We start from the raw sequence: 26,901 nt of genomic DNA, 5'->3' as shown, positions 1-26,901 counted from the left end.
TTTTTTTTTTTTTAAAGAAACCTGGACAGATTTTGTGAGGCACCAAAGATGGTTATACTAAGAAGAGAACTGTATTAAAATTCAAACGTCTGACCACACAGTCTCTAGCTTTAAGTGGTCTAGCACATAAAAACACTTCAAACTAAAAAAAAAAAAAAAAAAAAAAACACAAAAAAAACCCACCAAAAAACAGTTTAAGAACATTAACAAACAGTAAGAAAGTAACAAATTGCATCTTACATGCTTGTTCCAGCACCAAGTGCTAGAACCGCTCCTCAGAAAAAAAGGGCATTTAATGACAACAGCAGTAAAAGTACTCCAAAGCAGAAATGCTGCCAAACAGCATTGTCTGCCATGTAACAGATCTAGTCGAATACACTAGGAAGCCTGCTCAAGAGCCCGAGCTGGAAACTTAGGCTCTGCTCTGTCTTCTGCAAAGAAGCTAAAGCCGAAACATAAGCAGTTCACAGGAGTACTTAACCTGAGAATTTGAGTATGAGGATGGAACAAGACCTCAAGCAAATCACTAGGATTTTTTAATGGGGGTTAAGTCTAATCCAGCATGAACAGAACATAGCTTGCAAATCAGAGATAAAGCGTACTGATCATGAGCTAGCCACCTGCCGTATAAAGGAAGCTGTTGTGAACTACAGACTGCAAGAATAAGTATCAAGGTACCCTTTACAGCTATGAGAGACTAAAAAGCAGGCTCCAGGCACTTGCCTGAACTCAATAAATCCCTGTTCTTAAATGTAAGCACTGTAACTACCTGTATTTAATATATTCCACATTAAAAGCATTCAGAGCTATTTATGTTTGACCTTAAGGGATGTTATTTTCACAGACCAAACATCCCTCATACTTCTATTCTTTCTTAATTCTATCCTGGAAAAACATGTGAGTTTTTCCATTATTCTGCAAGTTTCTGGACTTAAAAATGGGTATTTGCCAAGATTTATCAAAGGGAAAGCGACACTGGATGCATTTTCCTCCATCTCCAATTAAAATTAAGCCTTTATTTCAATCATTTAAACAGAAACCTCTCACAGCAGTTGGGATAAGCAGGCTGTTACACCATTACACTGTTACATTCAGTTGCAGATACGTCTCACTTCATACAAATAGAAGCAAAAGGTGTGTTTGTGGTGAGGTTTTTCACCCCTTGGGCAAAAGCATCAAGGAGCAGTTCTTAGATGTCTCAGTGTGCCAAGTACATCGTTCTGCACTCTTTGCATCAGGAGACCAACTAGCAATACAGTATATCTTGCTCGTGGAACGCAGGGGTAATTAAACCGTTCTGTCATGACAAATCTTACCTGACAGAAAAGCACATTCAACTTGCTTGAGGAATCCAACTGTTCAGTGAAAACCATCTATATTCAGTGTTGTCATGGGTGTGGTGGAGGTCGTTAACTGCACAAAGGTATAGAGCACTACTTCTTGGATTATTTGAAGTTAAAAGTTAAAACTTAACTGAGCACACTACCTTCATATCTTAACTCTTAAAATATCTGAGGCACAAGTATACGTGTGTACTTGTTTTATTCATAATTTGTCTTGGGATACCAAAAGTACTTCTACTTCAGGTGATTTAACAAAATTGTTGACCTCATTTCAAAACATCCACTGATCCATTTTTCATTCAATGGCAATATTGAATGTTAAAAGGAACATAAAAACAAACATGCACACAATTGTACAGTTTTCATAAATGTCTATTTCATTATTTGTGGGTAGCGCATTAAACAGTTAAATACATTTAAATAATGTTTAAGTGACTGCACTAATGCAGGATTTTAACTAGATGGGTAACCAATTTAACTAGAAACCAGCTAACAAGTAACTGTCTAAATACTTCAAATACAGCTCTTGTTCTAGGTCATCCTTCTTGGGGAAAAAAAGCCTGCTGGTCACATTGGAAATACATTTTAAGGCCAAATTCTTCTGATATCCCTTCTCTGCAGCAGTTTCTTCGCCTTTTTAAGCCTCCAATTCCAGGCCAAGACCAAGTTTATGGCCACCAGCATTGATGCTCTTTCCATCTATCAGGGCAGACAGTGTAAGCTTCACACCTGTAAGATTTTTAAACAGCATGTTTATAACATACTATCAGAGTAGCTTTCACGCAACTCAACCACTGTCATCACAAGTCCCAGTCACAGCTCTCGTTCTATGTCATGACTTTCCTCTGAAGATGTCTACGGAACAATCCACTTACCCATGAAATCGACTGAAAGCTAGTCATGTGAATTAAGCTAAATGGTTTTTGTAAATACTATATTACAAAGTGGATATACAATCTCTAATTGATAAGTACACAACAGCTCTCCTTTTACACATTAAGCTGTGCAAAGAAAGAAGAAAACTATGTAGAGAAAGACATATCTGTACCAATGAAGGGATGGAATGAAACCGTGATTTTTATTGGTTTTCAAATAAGGAACTAACCAGTGTCTTTTCATATTTAAGCAGAACAAGTTACGTTCTGGAGGTTTTTTTACCAAGTATGAAGAGCAGGAAGTGTGTTCTTTTGACGATTAGTTATTATTTCAAGACCTGCTATCATTCAATATGATATGACTGGAGAAAGCAATGCTAAAGAGACTGCTTTGCACAGCCTAAAGCTAAGCTATCAAACACAATACAGTCCACTGCTATACAAATAGATGAGGAATATAATGTAGAAATACCATTAGGTACAATGGAATTTACCTTGTTTAGCTAAACATTTGATATGCAACGTGAGCTACTGTAAAACATCTACTTTGCCTTCAAGACAAAGTTATTCTGAAGAAGGGAAATAGTTGTATATAAATGCATAGATCTCAAATGTTTTATTTGTAATGCTTAAGAGATGTATGTGATGTAATCCATGTGACAATCCTTACCTGGCCTCAGGGTCTGGGTGTAACCGACTCCAACTAGACTAGAATTGTTCACTTTTGCCTGAAAAAAAACCCCAAGACAAAAGCAATTGAAATGTTGTAGCTGATTAATTCTTTGTTATAATTCAGAAACTAGAATAACTATGGCAACACAGTCATTATAAATGTAACCAAATTTTACTTTTTCTTTCAGCATCTCTGTGCTTACTGGATTCTCTCTTCTCAGCTATGCCCTTGCCCCCCAACTGAAGTAGTCATGTACCTAAGAGCAGACAGAATGTAAGGGCAGGGAGAACTGTAGTTCAGCAGGTTAACTTCCACACTCCCTCCTTTTCAGAAGGCCACAGCAATTTACCACCACAATCTCCCAAATTAAGCCACTTCAGAAGAATCCTCCATGTTAATATTATTACAAAAGAATTAGTATCTTGCAGGTCCAATCAGCCAAGCAGCAAGCATTTCATAATATCATAATAAACAATATATGCAAAATTATTTTTCTCACTTTCTCCACAGAATGACTCCAATAATCCAGGTTCAATTCAAACTTTATAACATATAGAAAACTTTTATGCATATTGCCTTTTTAATCAGTTTTGCCAATGTTCTTACCATGGGAACATGACAGAGCTCCCCCAAAACTGGTTTTAAAAAAATTCTGTAAACTTATGGAACTAGAAATGAAGGCGGTTTTTTCATTTTTTTTTTTTTTTTTAATTAATACATTAAGTCCTCTAGAGTAGCAACACATGATAGTCAGATTCTAAAAGAGACTTCACTGTATGCAGCATTGCATAATTTAAATCCTGCTGGCTTAATTATAACTTCTTTGATTGTATAAGTAATTCCTAGAAGACTTCCTGACTCATTACCTTCTTTTGTACTAATAACACACATATTTGTAGAAACTGTGCTTTGCATAACCCTTTTGGTTCGAGCCATACTTACAGAGATAGAAGCAGTGGAATCCAACTTGTATTTAGCCGCAATGCCAAAGCGAGTGCTGTTGCTACCTGCTGTCCAAGCCAGGTTTACAGCAGTTTCAAGATTGTCACTCACTTTCTGGTAAATTGACCCACCAAATTCTGAACCATCATTGCTGCACAAATTAAGAAAAAAAGTTAGTTTTCTATATTTACATAATCGCAACATTTACATTTTTTAACTACTTCAAATTTGTATTCAAATGAGAATTCCAAAAGTTTGAGTTGTTTCATTTTTCAACAGGAGAAAGAGAAATGAACAAAAGTTTCACGGTAAAATTAAACTGCAATAATTCATGGGGAAAAAAAAAAAAAATATTTCAGAGTGCTACTGCTAATTCTTACACTAATGTTAAACTAAGTACTTGAATGTAGTTCCAGATCACATCCTTACAAAACTAACAGATAAATGTTAACTGCCAGGAAATGAGCATTCTGAATTTTATAATTATTGAATACACATGATATTCCTAAAGAATTAGATGATCTTTTTAAAAATCTGTCACAATGTTTGACATTAGTAAATTGAAATGGAATTCTTACAGCCCAGGCTATAAAATGTTTTGTAGCTTCCCCCCATGCCCCTTAACTTCCATAAACCCAGACAGACACAATCCCCATCCTCCTCCTCCAAAAGGAAAAACTTCTATCTCAACAAACCAAGTTCTTTCCTAACTAAATACACTAGAAAAATGCCAATTTTTACTAAGTTAGATTGAAAACACCATGTTCTTCAGTAGGTTTTGATCAGCTTGCTCTGATGAACATTTAAGATCTAAAGGCAGCAAGTCTGAAGAAAGTTCATTAACAAGATATCTTAACACTTGTTTGTTACATTTTAAGTGTTCATGCACTCTTCATCCCAGATAGGTAAGAAGATGAACCTACTCACAAAGTCCAAAAGCAAAGCTCTAGTCTTGCTCCAGAAACTACTACTGGCCTACTTAAATAGTGCAACACAGAATCATAGAAAGGTTAGGGTTGGAAAGGACCTTCAAAGGCCATCTAGTCCAACCCCCCTACAAGGAGCAGGAACATCCCCGACTAGATCAGGTTGCTCAGAGCCTCATCCAGCCTGGCCTTGAACGTTTTCAGGGATGGGGCTTCTACCACCTTTCTGGGCAACCTGTTCCAGTGTTCTATAACCCTCACTGTAAAAATTTTTTTCCTAACTTCCAATCTAAATCTACCCCCCACTATTTTAAAACCATTACTCTCTGTCCTATTGCAACAGGCCCTACTAAACAGCATCTCCCCATCTTTCTTGTAGGCCCCCTTGAGGTACTGGAAGACCGCTATCAGGTCTCCCCAGAGCCTCCTCTTCTCCAGGCTGAACAGCCCCAACTCTCTCAGCCTGTCCTCATAGGAGAGGTGCTCCAGCCCTTTGATCATCTTCGTGGCGCTCCTCTGGAACTTCTCCAACTGGTCCATGTCCTTCCTGTGTTGGTAACATCAGTTACCACCTCCAGCAAATCTACTGCCCTTATAGTCGTGCACAATTAAATGTAACGGGAAAGTTGGAAAAAGAATTATGATCAGCTCTGCATAACTGAACTACTGCACCTCCAATCTGTATGTAGTTCAGTATTTGGTAACCTGTAGCACACATTACGCTGCAAGTGCTAACAAGCCACTTGTATTTACTGTTTTGAAAAAGATATACACAAAGTAACATTTATTTAGAGTTTCCTACTGAAAAATCCAGTCCACTTAACAGTGGATCCAGTCCCTGCAAGCACCTCTTGATATTTCAAGCTTTTGTATTCTGACTAGAAGGAAAGGTAGAGAAAGCCTGCTTGTGTAGATCTGGACACAATTTTCAGTACTTACACATTAGTGTGCAGCTGGAAGTCTCCAGTCTTGTAACCCACAGAGAAGTTATTTCTTGTCAATTTTGATTTGGCACTATCAAAAGTCATCTGATAACCAGCAAGCCAGCCTTCATAACCAAAGACAGCTGAACCATGGATTGCAGGTCCAGCAAAATCAAAGTCAACATCACAACCTAGGTTTAGGCATTCACGTTTATAAGCTGACTTAATTTTACCACTTTTCTTTCTGAAACAGAAAAACAGTTATCTTAAGACAAGGTTTGATCTTCCTCAATGAATTGACAAATTCAAGCCATAAGACTCTAGACTCTACACAATGTATCTAAAGACCATGCACATGCATCCTCTAGACTGGGCCAAAGCACAGCTAGTCCATCAAGAAAGCACAGGGCTACCATAAACATGCATTTTATGATGAATGTAGAGGGATTTTCATGCCTCCTGCAATCTGTCAAGTATTTCTATCCCAGAAAATAAGCGAAGAAGCTGTTGTGAAATGTCCAATAGTAACACTGTAGAATAAGATGTCATGCTAAAAAGCAGAAGCCTTTAGCATTGGGATTTGCTAATTTGGATCAATAGAAAACCATACAAACATATCTGACAATACAACAGACCAGATGTACATTTACTGATCATGGGTGTTGTTACTGCCCTAAATAAGGTGAAAAGGTTAACAATTCTTACCCTGTATTTGGTGAGAAAGTTGTATCAAATGTCAACTTCAAGCCTTTGGCAATCTAATTGAAGGCGGAAAAGATAAGATAAAGCTATAAATTCAGTTCTGCTAGTTGGGTAAAACAAATAAATACTCTCCTAATCTATTACCTGATCTTCAATTGCAATTTCTGTTCCCAGAGTGTTATCTGTGTTCCATTTTTCTGTGAAAGTCAGCCCATACTCAGCCCACTTGTATTTGGTCTCCAAGCTCCCATTCACTTTTCCAGTGTCTGTGTTCGATGAGCCAGATGTTGTGAATTCCTAAAAACGACAGTGTCCATATTACAGAGAAGATACATGTGATCCTGAAAGCATTACACAGGGCCAAAAGAGAAAAGACTTTTCTTCAACAAATACTAAGATCTTGTTATTCTATGCAACAAATTTAACAACAGTAGACAACTTGCAGGGGGAGGAGGAGGAATGAGACTGACAAGAAGAATTAGAGGATCCAGGCCAACAGGGAGGGCTCCTCACACTCACCATCTCGACTGCAGGGTTTCTACCACTATTACAACATGTATACGTTTCAACATAACTCAGAAGCAAGACAGTAGTTACCGTAAATATTCTCCTTAAAAGCAGAAACAAGTTATTGAAACATAAGGTTAAGTCTGATACTCCTAATGAGCAAAATAAATTTTAAAAAAAAAAATCAAACTAAGAGCCAAAAACACTATAAGGCACATAATGCAACTCCAGTAAAAATCTTTAAGGACCACATACGTATTTTTATTATTTCAGTCAACTAACTCCAAAGATAAATTATGTACAACTACAAATGGCGATAGAATGCTATCATTTTTCAAACTGGGAGTGGGGTAGGTAGTAGTTTGGATGTTCGCTTGGGGTTTTTTGTTGCTTTTTAAGAGAGTTCTCAGTCTTAACTTATGCACCAGCCTTTCACACAAGACATAGGCACACGTGTTTTTACTGACATTTATAAAACTCCTATTCCCCTGACACTTTGGTGTGAGGAAGAACATTAATGTTTGAATTGTGAGCTAAGGTAACAGTCTTATTTTATGCTTCTGGCAGAGTCTTACTTGGACTTACTGAAAGTATTAAAAGGTAGCAATATCACTCATATCTCCTTACTAAATTAAGTAGTCCCTGATGCATCTCACTGTTTGGATTCTCACAAAGAACAGAATGAATAATTTCTGTATAGCACTACTCAGAAACTAAAGGCAATACCTAGTAGAAGTGGAAGTCTGGTTTGCAAATATACCTTAAGGAGCTCTTTCCACTTAAACACTATTGCCCTTACGGTTTAAAAAGTTTATTATTTCAACTTTTTAAAAATATATAAATTAAAACATTTATCTCTGACTTGTTCCACACATAGTATTACTTTCAAATCAACTCCTCACACACACCTCCCCCAGAAGGAAATGCAGACATAAAATCACAAGTCCTTAAGCATCCATATTCTCACAGCCCAAGACCTACTGCACATCGCAAGCGTGCATGAGACTGTTCTTTAACGGTGGCTGACTAAATTTAACCACAACCAAGACATTTACTTATGTTAGTGAACCACTAAACCATCCACACAGCTGCATAATTCTAGTATGGTCTATTTCTTGGCAAGTGACAGGGACTACACAACTTGAAGTCCAAATACCTTCAGCTTCTTGCTTTTTACTATTCCTACTGCAGAGGATATGTGATTGCAACCATTGTGGTAACAGCTTCAGGAACAGTACATTAATACATTATCTCTTATATCTGCTTCAAAGCATCTGCTGTACATACATGCCAGCACTTTCTCCTCCTGGCACGGATGACTTATAACTGATATGGGATTCACATCAGGGCTTGTATTTTTCAGAGAGTTTTACCAGTATTACTTGTAGTCCTCGAAAGAAACAAGTTAAAGTAAGAACAACTACATCTATAATAGGACTCTTGCAAACTGTGCTTCAGTTGGGACACAAACTTCTAGAAAAAACACAGCATATAACTCATGCATCTTGTTTCTAACAGCCAGTTACACTGTTAAAGCTTCCAGTTATGGGAGAAAAAAAAAAAATCTACCGTTATATTTTGCAAAGTTTGCTCTAGAAATAGATAAAACTTACAGAAGTTATTACTTGTATGACCAAGACATTTTGCATGGAACACTACTGCAACACTTTAATACCTTTAAAGAGAAGCCAAAGATTCAACATGCTAATTCACTGCCAACTACTTCACACAAGCATCAAGATGACAGACATTTCCACCAAATACAAGTAGTATCACAAAGTACTTTAGAAATAAATTCTGTATACTATGATTGATATATTAAAATACTTCAAAAATGTGTCAGCTATTTGTTCACTTCAGACATAAGATGAGAGACAACTAATAAATCTATTTTATGAAGTGTGATACCCCTGTTACATTCAGAATAAAGTCAGATCTCTAGGGCCTCCTGAAATTATTCTACACCAAAAGTTTATCATTCATATACCTTATCAACTACTTAAGAGATCTGGAAGGTCTCCTTTCTAATTAAATATTGGGACATATCCAGAAAAAAAAAATATAATGAATAAAAAGGTATTTAAACTCACCACTCCGCTTGCAGATTTTGTTTTCACATCCAGTTTCACCAACCCAAAACCTTAACAAACAGTAGTCAGTTACACCAGTAGGCTTTAACTAAGACCATGCACATTTTCCAATAAGCCAGTTTTCCAAGCAGTCTTAGCAGTGTGCCATGTATATAAAAACAACCGTAGATTGACTTCAATAACACTCAAATTGTAGATGCCACAGCGGGTAGAGAAGACCACTTTAGAAGAAGCCAGGAGCTCTGTTCTATCATCACCACATAGGAAGTGAGAAGTAGCCTCTCAGTTGCACACTATACATTTAACTACCAATGACTTGCAAGAGTAAATTTAGTGACAGTCAAAACGCATTCTTTTTTGCTCCCAGGATGGCATCAGCTTTGAGTTGGTGCCACTTGAAGAGCCACTCCACGGCATAAAATTTGTCTCTCAGCACCAAGAAGAAATATCTCAGAATAAAAAACTGTAAAAGTGAAGTCACTGGGAAATACACAGCCACTGGAACTGTAATATAAGTACCTTTTATGGGAGCGTCAATTCACATTGTTACCCATAGAGCTGAGTGGGTCTTGGTGAAAAAGCACCCCCGTGCATTCCCAAGATCAGAAATAAACAGCACTGTAATGAAGCATAACTTAAGTATGCAATTGCCTGGTATTAAAGCATTTTAAAATGTTGAAGGATTCTTTATCCCAATAGTTATTCCTCTTTCTATTCCAAAAAAGGTTATAATATTACAGTGTTGTATATCCCTTTCTATGTCAACAAATGTTGTGGCACAGACAAATTGGTAAACAAAGGGTACTCTTACATTAAATTTCACGTGATGCTTATATTCTTGCTTACTCATACCCCTCTGACATGCATGTGGCTAAAGCAGTAACAATTAGCAGACTTCACGTCAATACAGTCCACAAAAAGCCTCCAATGATCTGTTAGTTAACGGCAATGATATAAAACCAACACATCCTCTCCATCCCCAGAAACACAGGTATTTCAGCATTCAATTTTACATACAGGCTTAAAAGAGCAATTCAATTCAACATTTTTTATAAAAGGTGCTATTCTTACCATATCCTTTATTGAAGATATCTCTGGCAGATTTGCCAAGGTCTACGTATGATGGAGGAATCGCCATTGGAGCTGAAAGATAATGGGCTAATTACTAGTGAACCTTTTACCACTGTGTACACACAAAAAACACTACCACAACTCTTTAAAGATACTCTTTAAGGCAGATTTATATATCAAGGCAAGTAATAGACAGACAGCTCAAACAATTACAGTATTCTGTGAAACACCTACAGAATTTCAGTGATGGTCACTGTGAACACTGAATGTTTTCTTGGCTTAGGTAACCTGCTTGTAGAAAAGAGGCATTACAAAATCACTCAGTTCTTCATTTTTCAAATAGATTTCTCTACATCTTTCATTACCAGAAATCAACTAATAGCTCACATTTCCAGAGTTAGCAGTTACCAGCAAAAACCAGGAAACTCAAAATCTGAACAACTATAACGCAGTTACTTCCTGAAGTCGCACAGTCAAATTTGACAGATGCTTATGAAAATTACACGAAAGGACCTACAATAGATACTAGATAGATACTAGCCTAAGGTCTCACATAAGCCTGTTCAGTTCTCCTGCCTGTGAAGATACACTATCTCTACCTTCCTTCAGTGACTGTTTTCCCATTATTTCAAAGCAAAAGGCCACTGCTACAGAGGCACTGTATTTACAAGTTTTAAAATACAGAAAATGGAGCATATTTCAAAGAGTTCGTAACTCCCTGCATGCTGTGAAAGAGGTGGGAGGGGAAGGTGCAGGGGGGAGGTTGTAAACCAAGAAACTAGGTAAGTGCCATAAAAAAGCTAAAAACAAGCAAACAAAAATCTTATCTTTTCAAACTGATTGGTCACATTTGTTTTGCAGAGAAAGTCAGATTAACATTATCGACTGTTTATCTTGCTCTTGTATGTTTGTTTTTTAATTAAATGGAAAAATATCCTCAGAACCTCAAAAATAACAAGGGTAGTACTTTCATATGTTAACTCTCAGCTGAAAGTAGAAAAGATTGCGTTCATTTTTATATCATACTTTTAACTTTTTATTGTACTTTTATTTAAATTTTCAACCTCTGGCTATAGAATGGCTTATCCTGTGGAGAATTCCACAAGATCACAAGTGTACTCAATAAAATGGGATCAAGGTAAGCTTTTTTTTTTTTTTACCCTTTCAAAAAAGTTTCTTTCCATCTTTTCACGGCCTTATCTACAGAAAGGGAAAACTCTCCTGGAACACTCAATTCATAAAAGTTTCCTTTAGGGCACCATTTCACTAAACTGTTTCAGAATAGCATCCACATTAAAAACAAACAAACAAACAAAAACCCACAAAAAACCTCCTAATTTCACTTGCCATATATACAGACTAATTGTATGAACTGCTACTATTAAAAAAAAAAAATAAACCCACAACCTATTTTAGCAAGCAATGGTAAGGCACAAGACTGTTTCTTATCTTTCTACAATTTCTAATGCAGTTTCCCAGAGTAACTTACTCCACCCTGTAAGCCATAAGAAGATAACTTCAACCTCCTCTGAGCAAAAATATTTACATTTACAGTTTAACGAAAAAAAAAAAAAAAAAATTAAAACCCCTTCTTTATAGTAAAGATTTCTAAACTGTACAACCAGGTCACTAGAGCAAGGCATCCATCACTTGCTCAGGAACATAAAACAAGTCTGTTATTCTATAGAATTAAAGTAAAATGTCTCTTAAAAAAAAAAAAATTAAAAAAGAGAAACATGGAGTGTTTGAAGCTTAAAAAGCCTTAGCCCAAGTTCAAGTCCAGAACAAATAACATAAGTTTTGCGGGGAAAAAAAAAAGACAAACTATAGCAGAACAGCTACTAATCCCAGTAACAAGACATTAAATAGCTCCTATTATCTATTCAATAAAAAGCAGCAGGTGGTAGACCAAATGACAAGAAAGTGTAGGAACACTGCTCTTTCCCCTCTAAATTTCTGCTGTTCAGTAACTGTACAATTCATTAGCAGTTTAAAATAATTTAGAGATGGTTTAGCTATGTATTTTTCCTTTAACAAAAAGGTCTCACTTCTAACTAGCATCTTCAGAAGAATAATTAATTCTAAAGTTTTATACTGGCCTTCAGCACAGACATGCTCTTATAACATAAATAAACAAGCTTTTCACTTTTGTTTTCAATGTTTCCAATCTGAACAGAAAACCACTACAGACAAGAGATTTATGCTAAGCAGTAATGCCTTGATAAGTTAACAAACTGGTTCCTGTGTCTACATTCAAAGGATTACTACAGTAAAAAGATGTTGCCCTTTATCTGGCCTAGTTAAGCATCCTTCCCATTGCAAAGAAACCAACCAGCATCTGCGAGACATTCCAGATTCAAGTTTTACGATAAAGTTAAAACTGAGTACAACTGTCACACTGCTGTTCTAATCCTGTACTAACAGGGATGGACGAGGACAAAAGGGGAAACCAAGAGTTGATTACGAGTATACTAAATAACCTGATAGGCCAGTGCCATCCTCAGAATGCTCGTTAAATGAAAACAGGGCCAAAAAAAAAAAAAAACAAACCCAACCAACTAAAAACATCCCTGTGTCCTCAAATGCTGGTAAGTTACCTAGGTTTGCAAATTCTTATAATCATAAGTAATTTTCTTCAACCCTATTTTGAAGTGTCTTTGACTTAAAACTACTAATTCGAGGTGTGTAAAATATAAGGTTTGTTGTGAAAGCAACTATCAAATAATCACATGCCTCATTTCAAAAACAGAATCTACTTTAATCAAGTGAGAGCTCCACCCCAATCTTTGTTTCACGCCACCAAAAAAAAAAAAAAAAAAAAAAGTTTAATCTGTTACCCAAGAGCCACAAACGTGCTTTCTTCTTCTATAAAAATAAAAATAATACTAAGAACAGAAAAATGTATTAATGTTATCAGAATTATTACATCACAGTTATCCTTCGAGGTAATATTTCAAAACTCTCTCACACTCTATAATTAAATGAATGCCAAGGACTTCTATAAAGATTTCTAACAACTTTAAGATGGCAAGATATTGAACATCAGGCTAGATCAGACTAATAAAAAAACCCTAAGTGTTCATGCAATTTTTAAAAAATTGCAATAACTATACTGAAATTGTATTCCAGTAAACAGCAACACAGAAAGTTATATTAAAAAATATTTTGTTAAAATACATTGGACACAGCACTGACCTTTAGACTTACACTGCTACTAAAGCTTAAAGGAGGAAAAAAAAAAAAAAAAAACAACCCACTAATAACCAAAACACCAAAAATCCACCTCACTACCCTTGCTTCAACTCTCTCCCTCCTCACATCTCGGAGGTGGACACGTTAGTCCAGCAGCCATAGCTAGGCCAACCTAAGAGACTCTACGGGGAAGGAAAAGAAAACTAGACATCTGAAAATGAACTACGTGCTCAGAAACCGAAAGCAAGAGTAAAGCAGAGCCTCCTCGAAAAGAAGGGCACCGAAGGGGAAAGCGGGGATGCGGGAAGCCGGGCCGGGAGGCGCGGGGAGCCGGCACACCCTCTCGGGGAAAGGCCCGGGCGGCGCGCCCTGCGCCAGGTCCTGCCCCGCGCCCAGGCCCGCCGCCAGGCCCGGCGGCGCCCGCTGCCGCGGCAAGGTGAACTCCTCCACGCGGCCATCTTGGGCATCCGGGCCTGACCCCCTCCCGCCGCCCTTTATGTAACCGCGGCCCGGGCCCGGCCCAGCCCCGCACGCCGAGGAGGGCGCGGCGCCTGCGGCGGCCACGGGGGCAAGCGGACAGGGGCAACGCGAGCGGAGAAACCCCCCGCTCCCGGCCGCCCCCTCCCCGCCGTTAGCCTGAGCGCTGGGGAAGACCCCCGCGGCCCCGCCGCCCCCGATCCCACGCGGCCCGTAGCCCCCAGCCCCGCTCGCCACCTCTTCGCCCGCTCGCACACGGGTGAGCCCCCCGCGCCTCCCCTGCTCCCGCGGGGCCAGTGGCGGCCCGGGCCGGCACCTGGCTAGCGCAGGAGGGCGATGGGGACGGGTGGAGCGCGGCCGGGCGGAGCGGGCGGGTCTCGCCGGGAGAAGGCCGCGCTGCTGCAGCCGCTGGCACTGGAGGGCGAAGTGAAGGAGACACCGGTCCGCCCGCCCGCCGCCGCGCAGGACCCCAACGAGCCGGGGCCGCCCCGCCCGCCGCCTCCCCCGCACGCTGCACCGCGCCGCCACCAGGCTGGCGGGAGTCGCCGCCGCCCGGGGCCCAAAGCTGGCGGGCGGCGGGGGACTCCGCGTCCCCGAGCGAAGAGCCGGGCGCGGGCGCCGCGGGCCGGCAGGCGGTCGGAGGGGCAGCCCCGGCAGCGGAGAGGGGTCCTGCGGGCGGGCGGGGCCGCCCGCCGGGGGTGGAGCGTAGCGGCCGCGCCAGGCGCCCGCGGGGCGGGCGGGGCGCAGCTTTCTGAGGCGCAGGGTGGGGGGCAACTGCCGGGGGTGCGGCGGCCCTTGGGTGCCGTTCTGCTGGGGGAGCGGAGCCGGGGAGTGACAGAGAGAGCCACGGGGGCCCTGCGCCGCCCGGGGGGACGGCGGAGCGCAGGGCGCCGCAGGTACAGGCTCCTCAGCGGGCCTGTGGCGGCCACACCCAAGGAGCATTTCTGCTTAGGAGAGCTTGAGTAAACGGGCGCTGTCCTCCGCACGGGAGTGGGAGGCCGCAGTGCGGCTCTCGGCAGTACCGGCAGGAGGACCCGTGCACAGGGCCACCGCCCTTCCCGAAAAACCGCTCATTTCCCTTTCAGGTCCCGCCTGCCTCCAGTGATGGAGCACCGGCTTGGGAAGGCCTTGACCTAGGCGCAGCCACAGAGACCAGCTCTGCAAATCGCCAAGGTGGCACCGGTGGCAGTTGCCCAGAGACTGTCCTTGCTCTTCAAAGCGCCCTTCCCCGCAGTGGCCAGCCCTTGGGGAGCCCTGGGGTGATACCACGCTGCCCAGCATCCCTCCGGAGGGAGGGATTCTGGCCCTTGCTTTCCCATTTTCCCCAACTCTTTGAAACTCTGAATACATTACACCTAACATCACATGCTCCTGTTGCTATGCCAAAACTCACAGACACACAGCAATATCCAGTAGCGTGGCTGTCCCATAGCTGATACGGTAGCTCACACTCTGACAAGGTTGGCTACCTCTTTCAGACAAGCGCCAGTCTCCTGTTACCTAAACTCCATTTTTACTCTCCAGTCACTTTCACCAGAAGACCCCCGCCACACCAGAATACAACATATCTCAGGTCAAGAGAAGCAATAACCCACAGAAAGCTTTCTTAGATAGTGCTGTTCTGATCGTAAATAAGAGAACAGTCAAACTGGTCTGCTGCGGTCACTGCATAACTCTGCAGCAGGAATCACTGAGTCACCAATGCAGACCATTGCTAGGCCAAGGAACTACAGGACAGGCATTTCTGGAATTTGTAGTTCTCTCCTGCTTACATGGCTTATGATGCGATCAAGATTCCTCAAGAAAGTAAAAATTACTTACAAATACAAATGATATTTGCATAGTATGAAAAATACATATTATCATCCAACACTAGATGTTATCAGAACACATGGTACAACAGTAATTTTCCAGGTTATTAAAAAGAGAGCAGATTAGCAGTAAGGCCCAACATAATGCCAGTCAGCACCTGCTAGTTATATCAAAAGCTAAGCAACTGATTTTTTTTTTTTGTAAGTCCAATACTTTCACATGAGAAGATCCAACAGGTTAGCACATTTCATTTTCATATTTTTAAAGAAGGCAGCTTGGCATCCCACTGAGGGATATGTATTGATGAATCAAGAAGGAAAACCACGTGCTCAGAGAGTACATAGCAGTGGGAAAAGAAAACTAGTGTATCTTATTGTGCGCTCGAACATACATTAGGAATAAATAGAGGTCTGATTAAGTAAAAATAGATTGTGGCATAAGTTCTTCATTATTTAAAGACATACATTTATTATTCATACCTATAAATCCATTCTGAATAAAAGTTCAGTTACTTGCATGAGACATCAGCTTTTTTTTTTAAGCTTAATATTAGTCACAGTTCAGCTTTATTTTTAGCAATCCAGGAAAGTAATTACTGCCCCACCCTGAGGAAAAAATAAAGCAATGAATCACTTGCTTTGTGAGACAAAGCAGAGACGTAAACCAAGACAGACGGCAGCACACAAACTCCTCTGCATTTACGTTCCAGGATTCTGTAGTAACAGCCTCTGCCTGCCAAAGTTTTTCACTCTCACTCTCCCCATTCCTCACTTGCACAACCATGCCTCATTTCTCATACTGTATCTGCTAAAGCTCAGAGTGCCAAGGCAGGCACGCCTTCAGGCCTGCAATAGCAAGCACGTATTGTTGGCCCTTTGATTTTTGAGGGACTAAGTTTTCTTCTTCCACAAACAGCGTAAAAATCCTAATAATATTTGCTGTCATTCCAACCTGCACATCAATCAGTTTCTCCCTGAAGGTAAATCTTCCTTAGGGTCACCTCTCTTTCTAGGGTGCCTGTCCATAGCAGGCTTTGCAAACATAGCGAGTGGTGGCAGGCCCTTTGCAATGGCCAAGCCACAGGAGTTTTGGGCTGCTGTAACCTGAGCTCCTTGCCCCAAGTGGCCTCGGACTTCGAGGAAGCTGCAGCTGGGGTCAGGCTGGCTGGGGTGTGACACGCATGCGTGCCTTGGCTCCCGGAGACCGAGTGGCACCCATCCCTCTGGGTAGGAAAGGCAGGTTGACTCGGGGTATGGCCGTGCTGTGGGACATGGGTCTTTAAACAAGCAGAAAACAGCAGATTTCTGGAAGGAGACGTGTTAGGGGTAGGTTGATGGTGCCAAGCAACTCGCCAAGGCTGAGCTGTGGTGCCATGGTTGGTTTTTGGTTCTAGGTGGACCATTGGGTTGCCAGCTTAGGACCAGCCATCACCCACCCTCAAAGAGTGCAAGGCGGCCTCAGCTTTATCCTACAGGCACATAGGCCTCCTGTACACGTCCGCTCAGTTCTTCAGCTCCAGCAGTCAAAGCACTTTGCTGAACAATGAATTCCCTGTCCGCTGCCTTTCAGGAGCGCAGGCAGTGGAGGGCAGGCCTTCCTGGCAGGCTGAACATGGCCCGGTCGGGTTGTAGGAGCGAAACTAGAGCTAGAGGTGCTGAGACAGAGCCTAGAGTTTCATAAAAGGAAGGCGGGGGGGGGGTGGGGGGGTGTTTCTGCCACTGTTTGTAAAAGCAAACAGACATCCTGTTGTACACTGAGTGTTCAGCAGTAGCTCCTGCACTGCCCGGCAGCACATCCCATAGAGAAACAGACAATGTAGATGGAGTTGACCTAAAATCAATTGATCTGTGAACAGCTAGAGTTTCACCAGAGCAATGTGACACAGCTGGTTAGCTGGGAGGAGAGGCTTATCTTGATAGGACAAACCTGTTATGAAACCTAGAAGAAGTGATTTACCTACAGATCTGTTTTGACAGCTCTCATGCTAACAAATACAAATGTAGTGAATGAATTACCTTTTCCGCCTGTGTGATTTCCTTGGAAAACTGTGTAGACCACACCCTCACATGGTGTGGGTGTGTGCAAAGTAAGCAACCTTTGCCAACATGTGAATTCTCCAGTCCATCAAGGGTTTGCATTTTCACCTGAATATAAGATATTAGAACACAGAAAAAAGGCCCGTGGGGTAATCTACTCTCTCTCTATGGCAGATTTTTCATCTTTCACAGAAATTTGACTATGTATATGTACGATCTTGTTCTAGTGAGTTGCCTAGTAATTAGGTTTGCCTAACAACCCCCAGTAAAATGTCATAGTTTAGTAATACATTATTTCATTGACTCCTTTTTATTTACTCAGAGTGGAGGTTCTAGCCCAGAAATTTGTGTCAGCTTGAATGTTTTTTTCAAAAGTTCTGATTAAAATGTTCAGTGCTTTATAAGGGAAAAATACTGTTTACCCAATTGAAATAGGTCTTATAACGGTTTAATTGAGAAGGCTCTGTACTTTTTATGTTGAAACAGGTATTTCAGACATCACATGGAAGGATTGCCCTTTGCTGTCTAGTAAAACTCACCCAATCAATCAATCAATCAAATTCAGAAGGATCTCCCATGGTACGATTTGGCAGTTGATTTCTCCAAAGGGTGTATTGATGCAGCATGCTTAATCGCTGCACTTAATGTGATTGATCTAAGCCATCTCCCAGGAGAAACTGGGCGTACTTTATCCCACAGCTGAAAAATGGGGTGAGATTTCTTACATGATTTTAACTCTTTATTGTAACCCTTGCCGTGATTCTGAGTGGAACAGGAAGTCCCTACAGTTAACTATTCAGGAGCATAAGAACACCAAATGCCTCCAATGCTGAGCAGCAAAGAATAGAAAAGGGTAGAGAAACAAAAGACAAAGACAGACAGAAGCACAAGTAAGTACTAACACAAGGGGATAATGAGCTGTGACAGGAGCAAGGGCAAAGGTGTTTGTTGACAAGAAATAAGAAATCAGGGCTTTACTGCAGATTTACCTGCAGTAATTAATTTCACTTCTCTTTAAGACTCTTTGCCCTTCTGCAAAGAGGGAGTATTGACCTCTTTCATAAAGCCCAGCGCAAAGTGAATGTTGAAAGAAAATTGTCCTGCTTTCCAACCATTACATAATCACAACTTTCTTTTTTTTTTTCTTTTTTTTTTTTTTTTACTGTCACATTTGAAAACTTGCGCACCCAGGTATAAAACTAAAGAGCATGTAATAGAAAGGCGGATAAGATATTGCTTAAAAATCTACACAGACAGAAATCCTCCATGTTCAAAGGTGACGAGACAGGTACAATAAATGTGCCCTATCACAGTCTGAAGAGGCAATATTATTTGTATACAACCAAACCACTGGAAGAAATCATGCACCGTTCTACATAAACTAAATATCTTCTTAACTGTCCCCTTTTCTTTCTGTTTGGCAGGAAGACGTGTCTAGGCATACCTATTTCATACCCTAAGAAGACATTCACCATGTTCTTGGAATTCAGGTATTTAAAACATTTCTCCTACACTGTGGTTTGGCGAAACATTTCTCTGGCACTGCTGCATGTTTGTTTTAAAATGTATTCCCAGTGTTTATAACACAAATGCTGAGCAATTTCTAGGATAATTGTTAAGATAAATTTTAGATCATCCAAGAGTTCAAGATAGCAGAGGATGGACAGACAGACATGCTACTTTATTAGAGGCACTAAGAGTTCCATCCCTCTGAGCTGAGAATAAAGAGAATTGGTGGTGTTCCTGTGGTGGTAAGCTAACAGGGACAAGCTAGACATTTATAACCACATGCCACAGGAAGGCTGATCCTTGAGTCTTGTCACTGTCCCTCCTCATTGTCACTGCAGATTCCATTATAGTAAAACAGTAAATAAAACAAAGATAACATCTTAAAGGTTTTTACCATAATAAAGGACCCCAACTTTTAAACCTGATGCTTTGGTTTAAATATGCACATTACAACTTCAGGTAAAATATTCACAAGCATAAAGTGAAAATTGACATTTACTCAGCATATGCTTCATGTAGGCTTTGCCCAAGTACTCAAAAAACCCAATTTTATCATAGAGGTGGCTATGATCAAAGAGGATAGAGCTTAGTACATTGTAAGATTAAAAAAGGGCAGATTTTGCAACTTTGTATTTTCATGGAGGAACAGGGTGAAATAGTTTTATATGGGTGTCTGTATATAAATATGTTTTCAAACTAGCCTAGAAAATATGCATTGGCCTAGGAAAAATATAAAGAAGTATTTTAATGACCACAACGTTATTGTCTATGTGGCCTAGAAGGCTAAATAGCCATTACCTTCATTTCAAAAAGTTGTGTTACATTAGCTAGATATATCACATGTGACATAAAACTAAGTATGAGCAATCATTGCTAAAAATGACTGGCTTTCAGATATATTGTGATGTGGAGTCTTGAAAAGCCTGTGTTGGGGAAAATGGATGGTATGTGTTTGCAGATGGGCTCACAAGCGCAGGTTGTGGAAAGATTCAATGTCACTCGCTTCATCGGTGTCAATTACAACTGGACCCAAAGATAAATCTTTAGAACAAAGACCTGCAAGTAATGACCCACAAAATACACATTTCTTAAAAATAACATCAGTGATGACTAGCAACTAAACAGACCTGTCACTTGAAGGGTATTCACAACAGGACACAGGCCAACAGTTCAATTAACCCAGCAACAGATTAAGGAAGTCATAAACGTTAACAGGCTAGCTAGGACATAGATAGAGAAATAGCACATGGCTCATTGATTATAAGGAGTAATCACAAAGAAAGAGTCCGTTCAGAGAAATAAGTGAGCCTTTGCTTCATTTTTGTCATGTAGAGATAAGTTTTCTAGAAGGATGTTTTCAGACCCAGGAGGAAAGTCTTCAGTCTTCCATGTAATTCAAGCAGAAAAAAATAACCTAAGAAACAGAATATAAGATAGAACTACAATTCAATTAAATATATTTTAATACACTTTTACACTCCACATTTCCAGCTGCATTTTAATTAAAACTTAGGTACACACTACATATTTTAAGTTTATGCATGCAGTGAAAAAAAATTGCCTTGAAACAAGTTTAATATTTTTACTGAAATAACTTCCCACATTCTAGAAAATTATTGGAACGTATTTAAAACCATAGAGTTTTATGCTGATTGTCTACAAATGTATTATCAAGGTGAATGTCAACAACTTAGTAATGCTTTGTAAGGGGCACTGAGGTTGGAGTATCACAGTCCTCCATTATGTTCAGGGTTCTCCTTGTGTCACTCCACACACTTGTGTCTGACAGGAATCATCAAAGTGAGAAGTAGAAACGCTTTTGACACTTCAGTTACTAGATATCTGACTTAGTGCATTTCAGAAATTCCCAAAACCAGAAGCTTTCCTTTCTGATGTGTATTTGCACTAAATCTGGCTTCTCATCTGTTTTTTGTTTTCAGTCTCGTGTCAAACTTACCTCACCCCTGGTATCCCTGTGGAAAGGATTAAAAAAAAAATTATCTTATTTTACTTTATCACTTTCATTCTTCTTGAAGGCAGCCTTGGAGATTCAACTGAGCCAGAGTAATTATAGTTCTGGGTTAGGCTTGAACTATGGTGCTTTCTTTAGCAGTACAATCTCTCTTTATTTCCCCTGGTAATAGGGATACAATTTAAAGTTTTTTTATGAATGAAATAGAAAGCTACTAATTAGAATAACCTAGATATATGGCTACAAATGGGATATATTCATTCCTTCAGAGACTAAAAAAAAAAAAGATTATGCTGTACCAGGGTTGCAAATAGTAGCAGTAATAGAGATTTAGCTGTGCAGGAAGTCTCACAGTTGGTGTTTGCAGTCCTGTGTTTCCAGTATTATTAAATCCATAGGTACCTAAAGGTCATCATTCAATATGTTAGGTTCATCCACCAAGATTAGATATTCATAGGAGAAAGCTGTAATGAGATCAGGAGACAATATGTAAGATTTATTATACAATACACTAAAAAGAAGTTACAGAATGACAAAAAAAAAAAGTAAGATGCTTGTACCTGGAGATGTCTCTTCTGTTTGGCCACAGGAAATTGGTCCATCAGGCAGACTAACATGCCTCAGCTTGATGATATAATCACCCAGGATTATACCGTCACTGCAAATTCACCCAGCAGCAGTAAACTGAAACATTTACACTTCGGAAATGTGAACTGCATCCAACAAGAAGTTCATGGTTTTTTTCAAACTCTTTTAAGCCAGGAAGGGCAGAATAATCTACCCTTTGAAAATCAAACCCTGTGAAATCCAAGCTTTTTTATAGTATCTCAGGTTGGGAAAAAGCAGTAACAAAACCCAAACCAAAAATCCTGAAATAAAGACTGCTCTTGTATTAATAAAACTGCAGTTTCAGGCTGTATACCCACCAATACAGTCCAGGACAACTGATTCAGTGATATAATGGACTTCTGAACTTTATGCCATTATATGACTGTTAACATTTGTTCAGTACTACAGCTTAAGATTAACTGCACAAATGCCAAATACAGCATGGGTTATATTGTGTACAACTTCACCCCGTCCTGGGGGATCTCAGCCACACGGTGGTCCTTCCCATACATTCTGTCTCCAGGCTTTCATGCTTCCAGCACCATTTTCAATATACTCAGCAACTTTCTTCTAACACAGGCTGCAGTTAAAGTCATGTGAAGTGATGCTAAGGATGCTTTCTGATGCATCTGCCTCCCTGGCTTTTCTCTGCAGTATACAATATGCCAATCAATATACAGCCTTGCCTTCTTCATGCTTCTATGACTGGCACTGCCAGCAGCTCTTCAGGTTTTTGTGAGCTGGCTTATGTAGACTGATAGATGTGTGGGACCAAGAACAATTGTGTACACATTGTTTTTCTCTGTCTTTTTTTTTTTTTTTTTGGTAGTTTTGCTCAGTTGTTCATTGCGGGCACAAACAGGCCGTTTTACTAGCAGCATGTTTATTTTCTTTGACGGCAGTTCGGATTTCTTACTGCTCAGAGGATTTATGTATAGGAGACTATGATTTGAAAATACTTTAGCTGTTTCAAATAAGCTCTCTGAGAAGCCAGGTGCAGTGTAATAAGTTTGTCTGATAAAGCCCATTGCAATCTTTGGCATGCCTAGGACTATGCCTGTGCTTTCATTTTCCAGAAGGATTAATTTTAAATGTGTTTTGAAATCCTCTGAGCGGGATACAGATGTTCAAGTGACAAAAGCCAGTGCTCAGTAATCTTAATGCACAAGCATACTTCTTTTGGCAGGATCCTGGCACTCCAGCTGTTATTCTGATCTGCTGGCCAGCTGCTTTCCATTAATCACTTCTGGCAGAAGAAAAGGCCTTCCAAAAATCTTTCACCTTTGGCCTACACTCAAGCAGCAAAAAGGATATTGCAGCATATAAGGCTTGTGCCAGAAGAGATCTTCAGGCTAACAGAGAGCATGATTCTGAGGGGTTTTTTTTGCTATGAGATTCCCCACAGATCCATCCTGGAAGACTCTGCAGTCTTGTCAACCACTTTGGTTGACAAGTGGTTTTTCTTTGGTTTCTATATCTGAATAGGGTGTTAGTCCTTCGTTACCCTGCCTGTGTTCGTAGCTAGCTGACAAGTTAGTTCATGCCTAGCAAAGGTCTGGTAAGATAGTATCACAGGGGTGCTGATTAGAAGATGGATAATGTGGCACAAGCTTTTTAAGACTTCTGTGGTTGAGGGGGCAAAAAAGGAGGAAAAGGAATCAAGAAATTATGGATGTGAATCCAAGCCAATTTCAGCCCTTTCTTCCCTGCATTTGGGAACATTAAGGTACAGAAATCCTTAGACAAAACTAAATTTCTCTTAGGGACCTAAAAAGGAAAAAAAATATTCAAGAACCCTACATTTCACTCAACATTAAGATTAAATGTTTAAGAATGTTAGCGCACTTGAATAAGGAACCTAAACTACCTTTATTCTACTTCTGATAGATGCCCTCAGGAACACTGATGAGTTTATTTGTCTGTCAGTACACTCTCACGAAGCTCCCTGATTTCTTACCAAGGGAAGTAAGAAAGCCTCTTTCCTAAGCCAACTCTTTCTTACCTGTCTCAGGATGAATTCTCACAGTTCTTCCACTCTTAGACTGGGATACCAGGGATCTGCATCCTAACCACCTACTGCCCCACGATCCAACTGGTTTCAAATTCCCACATCTTACACATCTGGAGACTGAGGACATGTGCTGCCTCTTAAGAGCTGAAACAAAGAATGATACTGAAAAATATATATGCAGTTAGTCTTATGTAGGGGATTTCTTAAGATCAAGTCAACAGCTGAGCCAGTTTCCTTAGGGTTCCTTAGTCCTTGTGCAACTCTAGGTGTAAACTCTTCCTGTGTCTGATGTGGTAACATTTATTAGTACTGGATTAGTTGTCATTGGACTTTGAACACCCCGGTGGGATGTGAATACATACACCAGGTAGCCAAAGGTAAACTCAGGCTACTGTCTTCTCATGGATAATGTGCTCACCACACCACATGCTGGTAGGGAAGATCCTGTGACTTCCTTTTGTGCTTCAGTCATCTGGGCTATTCTGTCATTCCTTGCCAGTTCCCTCGTGCCATAGGGAAAGCGGAGGAGGAATTTGTGCATATAAATAATGTGTGGAAAATCAAGGGCAAATCAGTAGCTATCAGATGATACAGTCTACATCCCCACTGAAAAGTCAAAGCGAAAACGACAGAAGTTGTGAACCATCCATCAATGACGCCAGGTAGCGCAGGTTGGAATTTAACTCAGATGCATTTGGACACAGTAGAGATAATGCCTGAGTAGAAGCCTGACTATGGATTTAACTGCTGGTCTTGTGGGCAACTATTCCTGGAATAAAGTAAGTTAATTCTGGCATAAAAACCCCAACCCAGTCCCGATCAGCGTGCACACCACATCAGTGGGAGCAGTGCTGCTGTAATTCCATTATGCCATTACACACCAGCCCGTCCCCGCTTTGACAACCAAAGTCTGAAGCAGCACTGGGACAGAGATGGCACGTGAGCAGTCCTTTAGTGTTACCGGCTGGCCAGAAGCAGATACTAGCCTTCTGCTAAAGCTCTGGTTTTCAATTTCTGCAACCCACAGCTTGGAGAAACAGCATGATTCAGAGAAAACTGGAACAACTAAACAGAAGACCACGTTTGTGAAAGACCACCTGTGTGAAGGAGTCATCTCAGGAACGGCCAGAGGCCTTCAGCAAGGCCTAGGTTTAGCAGAGCCCATGGCAAACGACACTCCCTCTTCCTCTGCTGCCTCCTCTTGCTCATTTAATGCAGCCTGCAGTAAACACTTTTCTAGGTATTTCCAGTCTCATGATTGACGGCTTGCGATTGTAACATGAGGGGCTATTACGCCCCTCAGCATTAGCCAGGGGGGCTATTTTTAGTAGACAGGACAGAAATGAAGGCTTCAGCTGCAACCCTCTGTTACTCACAGATTGAGTCACTTTTTTGGCACTCTCATTAAAGCATTTAGTTCATAAACTCTGTTTGCTTTGCTCTTCAGCAACACCAGTATCAGAAAGCAGTTCCCCCTGCAATACACTGGAGCACGGTTTTCCCCTGAGGCGGGGAGCAGGAGAGCACACCTCGCAGAATCATTCGTCAGGGCACCATTAGCTGAGGTGACACCCCCAAGAGTCAAGTTAGTATCTTGCAAGAGAAGGCGGCGCTTGCTAAGACACACTGAAAACCACTGAGAAACAAAATAAAGGCTGCAAGAATCTAGGCCTGATTTGGGCACTGACTACTATTTAGTTTGGCCTGAACCTGATCTGCTGCAAAATAACATTTGTGGTTTTACAGAAGCTGGAACTAGTGCTTTATGTTTCTATTGCCTTCTTACTCCATAACTTCAGCTATTGTTTCCAAGTCAAACTGCCACTTTGTGCAAAAAATTCAAGCATGCCTGTGAAGGCCTCCTGGAGCACAGTGCCACCATCACCCTGCTCCTCAGGCAGGACCTACTCTGCTCTGCTTTCCACTGTAACACGGAGCACAGCTTGTGCTTACCTTGGAGCACAGGAGGATGGGGAGAACATCACTCACCTGATTTCTGGCAGAGGCATGCACAAAATAGTCTTTGTGATGTGTAACTGTTTTGATGCATGTGTAAATAATAGCCATATCAGGTTATTGCTCTGTGCATATTCAGTATTACGAGCCCTCGCAACATTAAAAAAAAAAAAAAAATCAAACTGAAGAATCTTTTTAAAGTGCCATTAGGATACAGAAGTCTTAACTTAGCTTTGCAAAAAAAAAAAAATCCTACAAAACCCTAACATAATGAAATAATTTGAAGACAAAATCTTAAGCTCTGGAGGAAGCCTTTGTGATGAGACTTGTAACAAAGTTACAAAAGCCAGCAAAGTTGCAGGTTATAGTTTTATCAGTCCCTTTCAGTGCTTCCACTCATGTACCAGAGAGATTCCTTAGTGAACACTGTTACCTCTTGTGTATTTTTTTTTGCTTATCCCCCGAGTTTAATTCTCCACTTTACTTCACAGTGTTTGTGAAATGAATTTCTTTTCTCTACATTTACTAAAGACCCTTCTCAGTGCTACAGTAAAAATCACAAATTTGTTGCCTCCTGCTGTCTCCTTCCTCTCTGCCCCTTTCTTTTTAAGGGCTAGTGCCTCCAATTACAGTATTTGAGAATTTACCAGTGATCAAGAGACACAGATTCAGTTTTGAGGAGTTCATCTAGCAGAGTGAGGAGGAAAAAGTTACTTCCTTCTTATATTTAAATTGAATGATGCTTCTTTGAAAATAAGCATTCCTAATCTCCTTTCAAATTGATCTTGTTTGCTGTGGTAGGCTAAAGATTAGAGCTTGAAAAGATCCTTTTGCAAAACTAGTGACAGTGTTTGAAAAAAATCCTGTTACTGAATTGGCTGTCAGTATTTTAGACAAATTAAATTACTATTATGAACAGTTCAGTGAGTACCTATCCTAGTATCGAACTTCAGTACAGTTTGACAGCAACAGGAATTAGTTCAGTATTGGGCAGCTGTTTAGCGATCCAGAGAGAATCAGTCCTTCCACCAGAATGTCATAGATTAGTGCCAAAATAAAAAACAAACAAGTCATAGGCAGATGCAGACTGAAGACCATAGCTGTAACCTTTGATTACTACATCACCTAGAAGAGCTGTCACTCCAGAAATAGTTTGAGGTTTATGCACTTACTTATAATGGATTCACATAGTATGTGCCAACTATATTTTGTCGGCATTACTGATTTCCATACTGGAGGAAGATCTCATAATATCAATCTTATTCTCACATCTAT

At 40.5% G+C, this 26,901-nt stretch overlaps 1 protein-coding gene and 1 long non-coding RNA gene across 5 annotated transcripts in view; one reads left to right on the top strand and one right to left on the bottom strand.

The window, feature by feature from the left end:
* The window catches only part of LOC147600029 (uncharacterized), a 686,528-nt gene that overhangs the window by 531,456 nt on the left and 128,171 nt on the right, over positions 1 to 26,901 (top strand). The window lies entirely within an intron of this gene.
* On the bottom strand, positions 997 to 14,193 carry VDAC2 (voltage dependent anion channel 2). Of its 4 annotated transcripts, XM_086752847.1 has the most exons (10): positions 14,038 to 14,152; positions 10,287 to 10,340; positions 10,053 to 10,124; positions 8,982 to 9,031; positions 6,529 to 6,681; positions 6,388 to 6,440; positions 5,699 to 5,926; positions 3,834 to 3,984; positions 2,889 to 2,946; positions 997 to 2,072 (listed from the first exon to the last, which is right to left on the bottom strand). In XM_086752847.1, exons 3-10 carry the CDS (start codon positions 10,117 to 10,119, stop codon positions 1,981 to 1,983), a joined length of 852 nt encoding a protein of 283 aa, XP_086608973.1. In that variant the 5' UTR covers positions 10,120 to 10,124; positions 10,287 to 10,340; positions 14,038 to 14,152; the 3' UTR covers positions 997 to 1,980. The 4 variants fall into 4 exon arrangements, with proteins under 4 accessions (XP_086608973.1, XP_086608972.1, XP_086608974.1 ...); XM_086752846.1 differs by lacking the exon at positions 10,287 to 10,340 and having other exon boundaries at positions 14,038 to 14,193; XM_086752848.1 differs by lacking the exons at positions 8,982 to 9,031; positions 14,038 to 14,152 and having other exon boundaries at positions 10,287 to 10,320.

Source organism: Chlamydotis macqueenii, chromosome 7 (genome assembly GCF_036417535.1).
Source record: "Chlamydotis macqueenii isolate bChlMac1 chromosome 7, bChlMac1.mat, whole genome shotgun sequence".
Lineage (NCBI taxonomy): Eukaryota > Metazoa > Chordata > Aves > Otidiformes > Otididae > Chlamydotis > Chlamydotis macqueenii.
The sequence above is the reverse complement of the archived record's forward strand: the minus strand, read 5'-3'. Positions and strand labels throughout refer to the sequence as shown.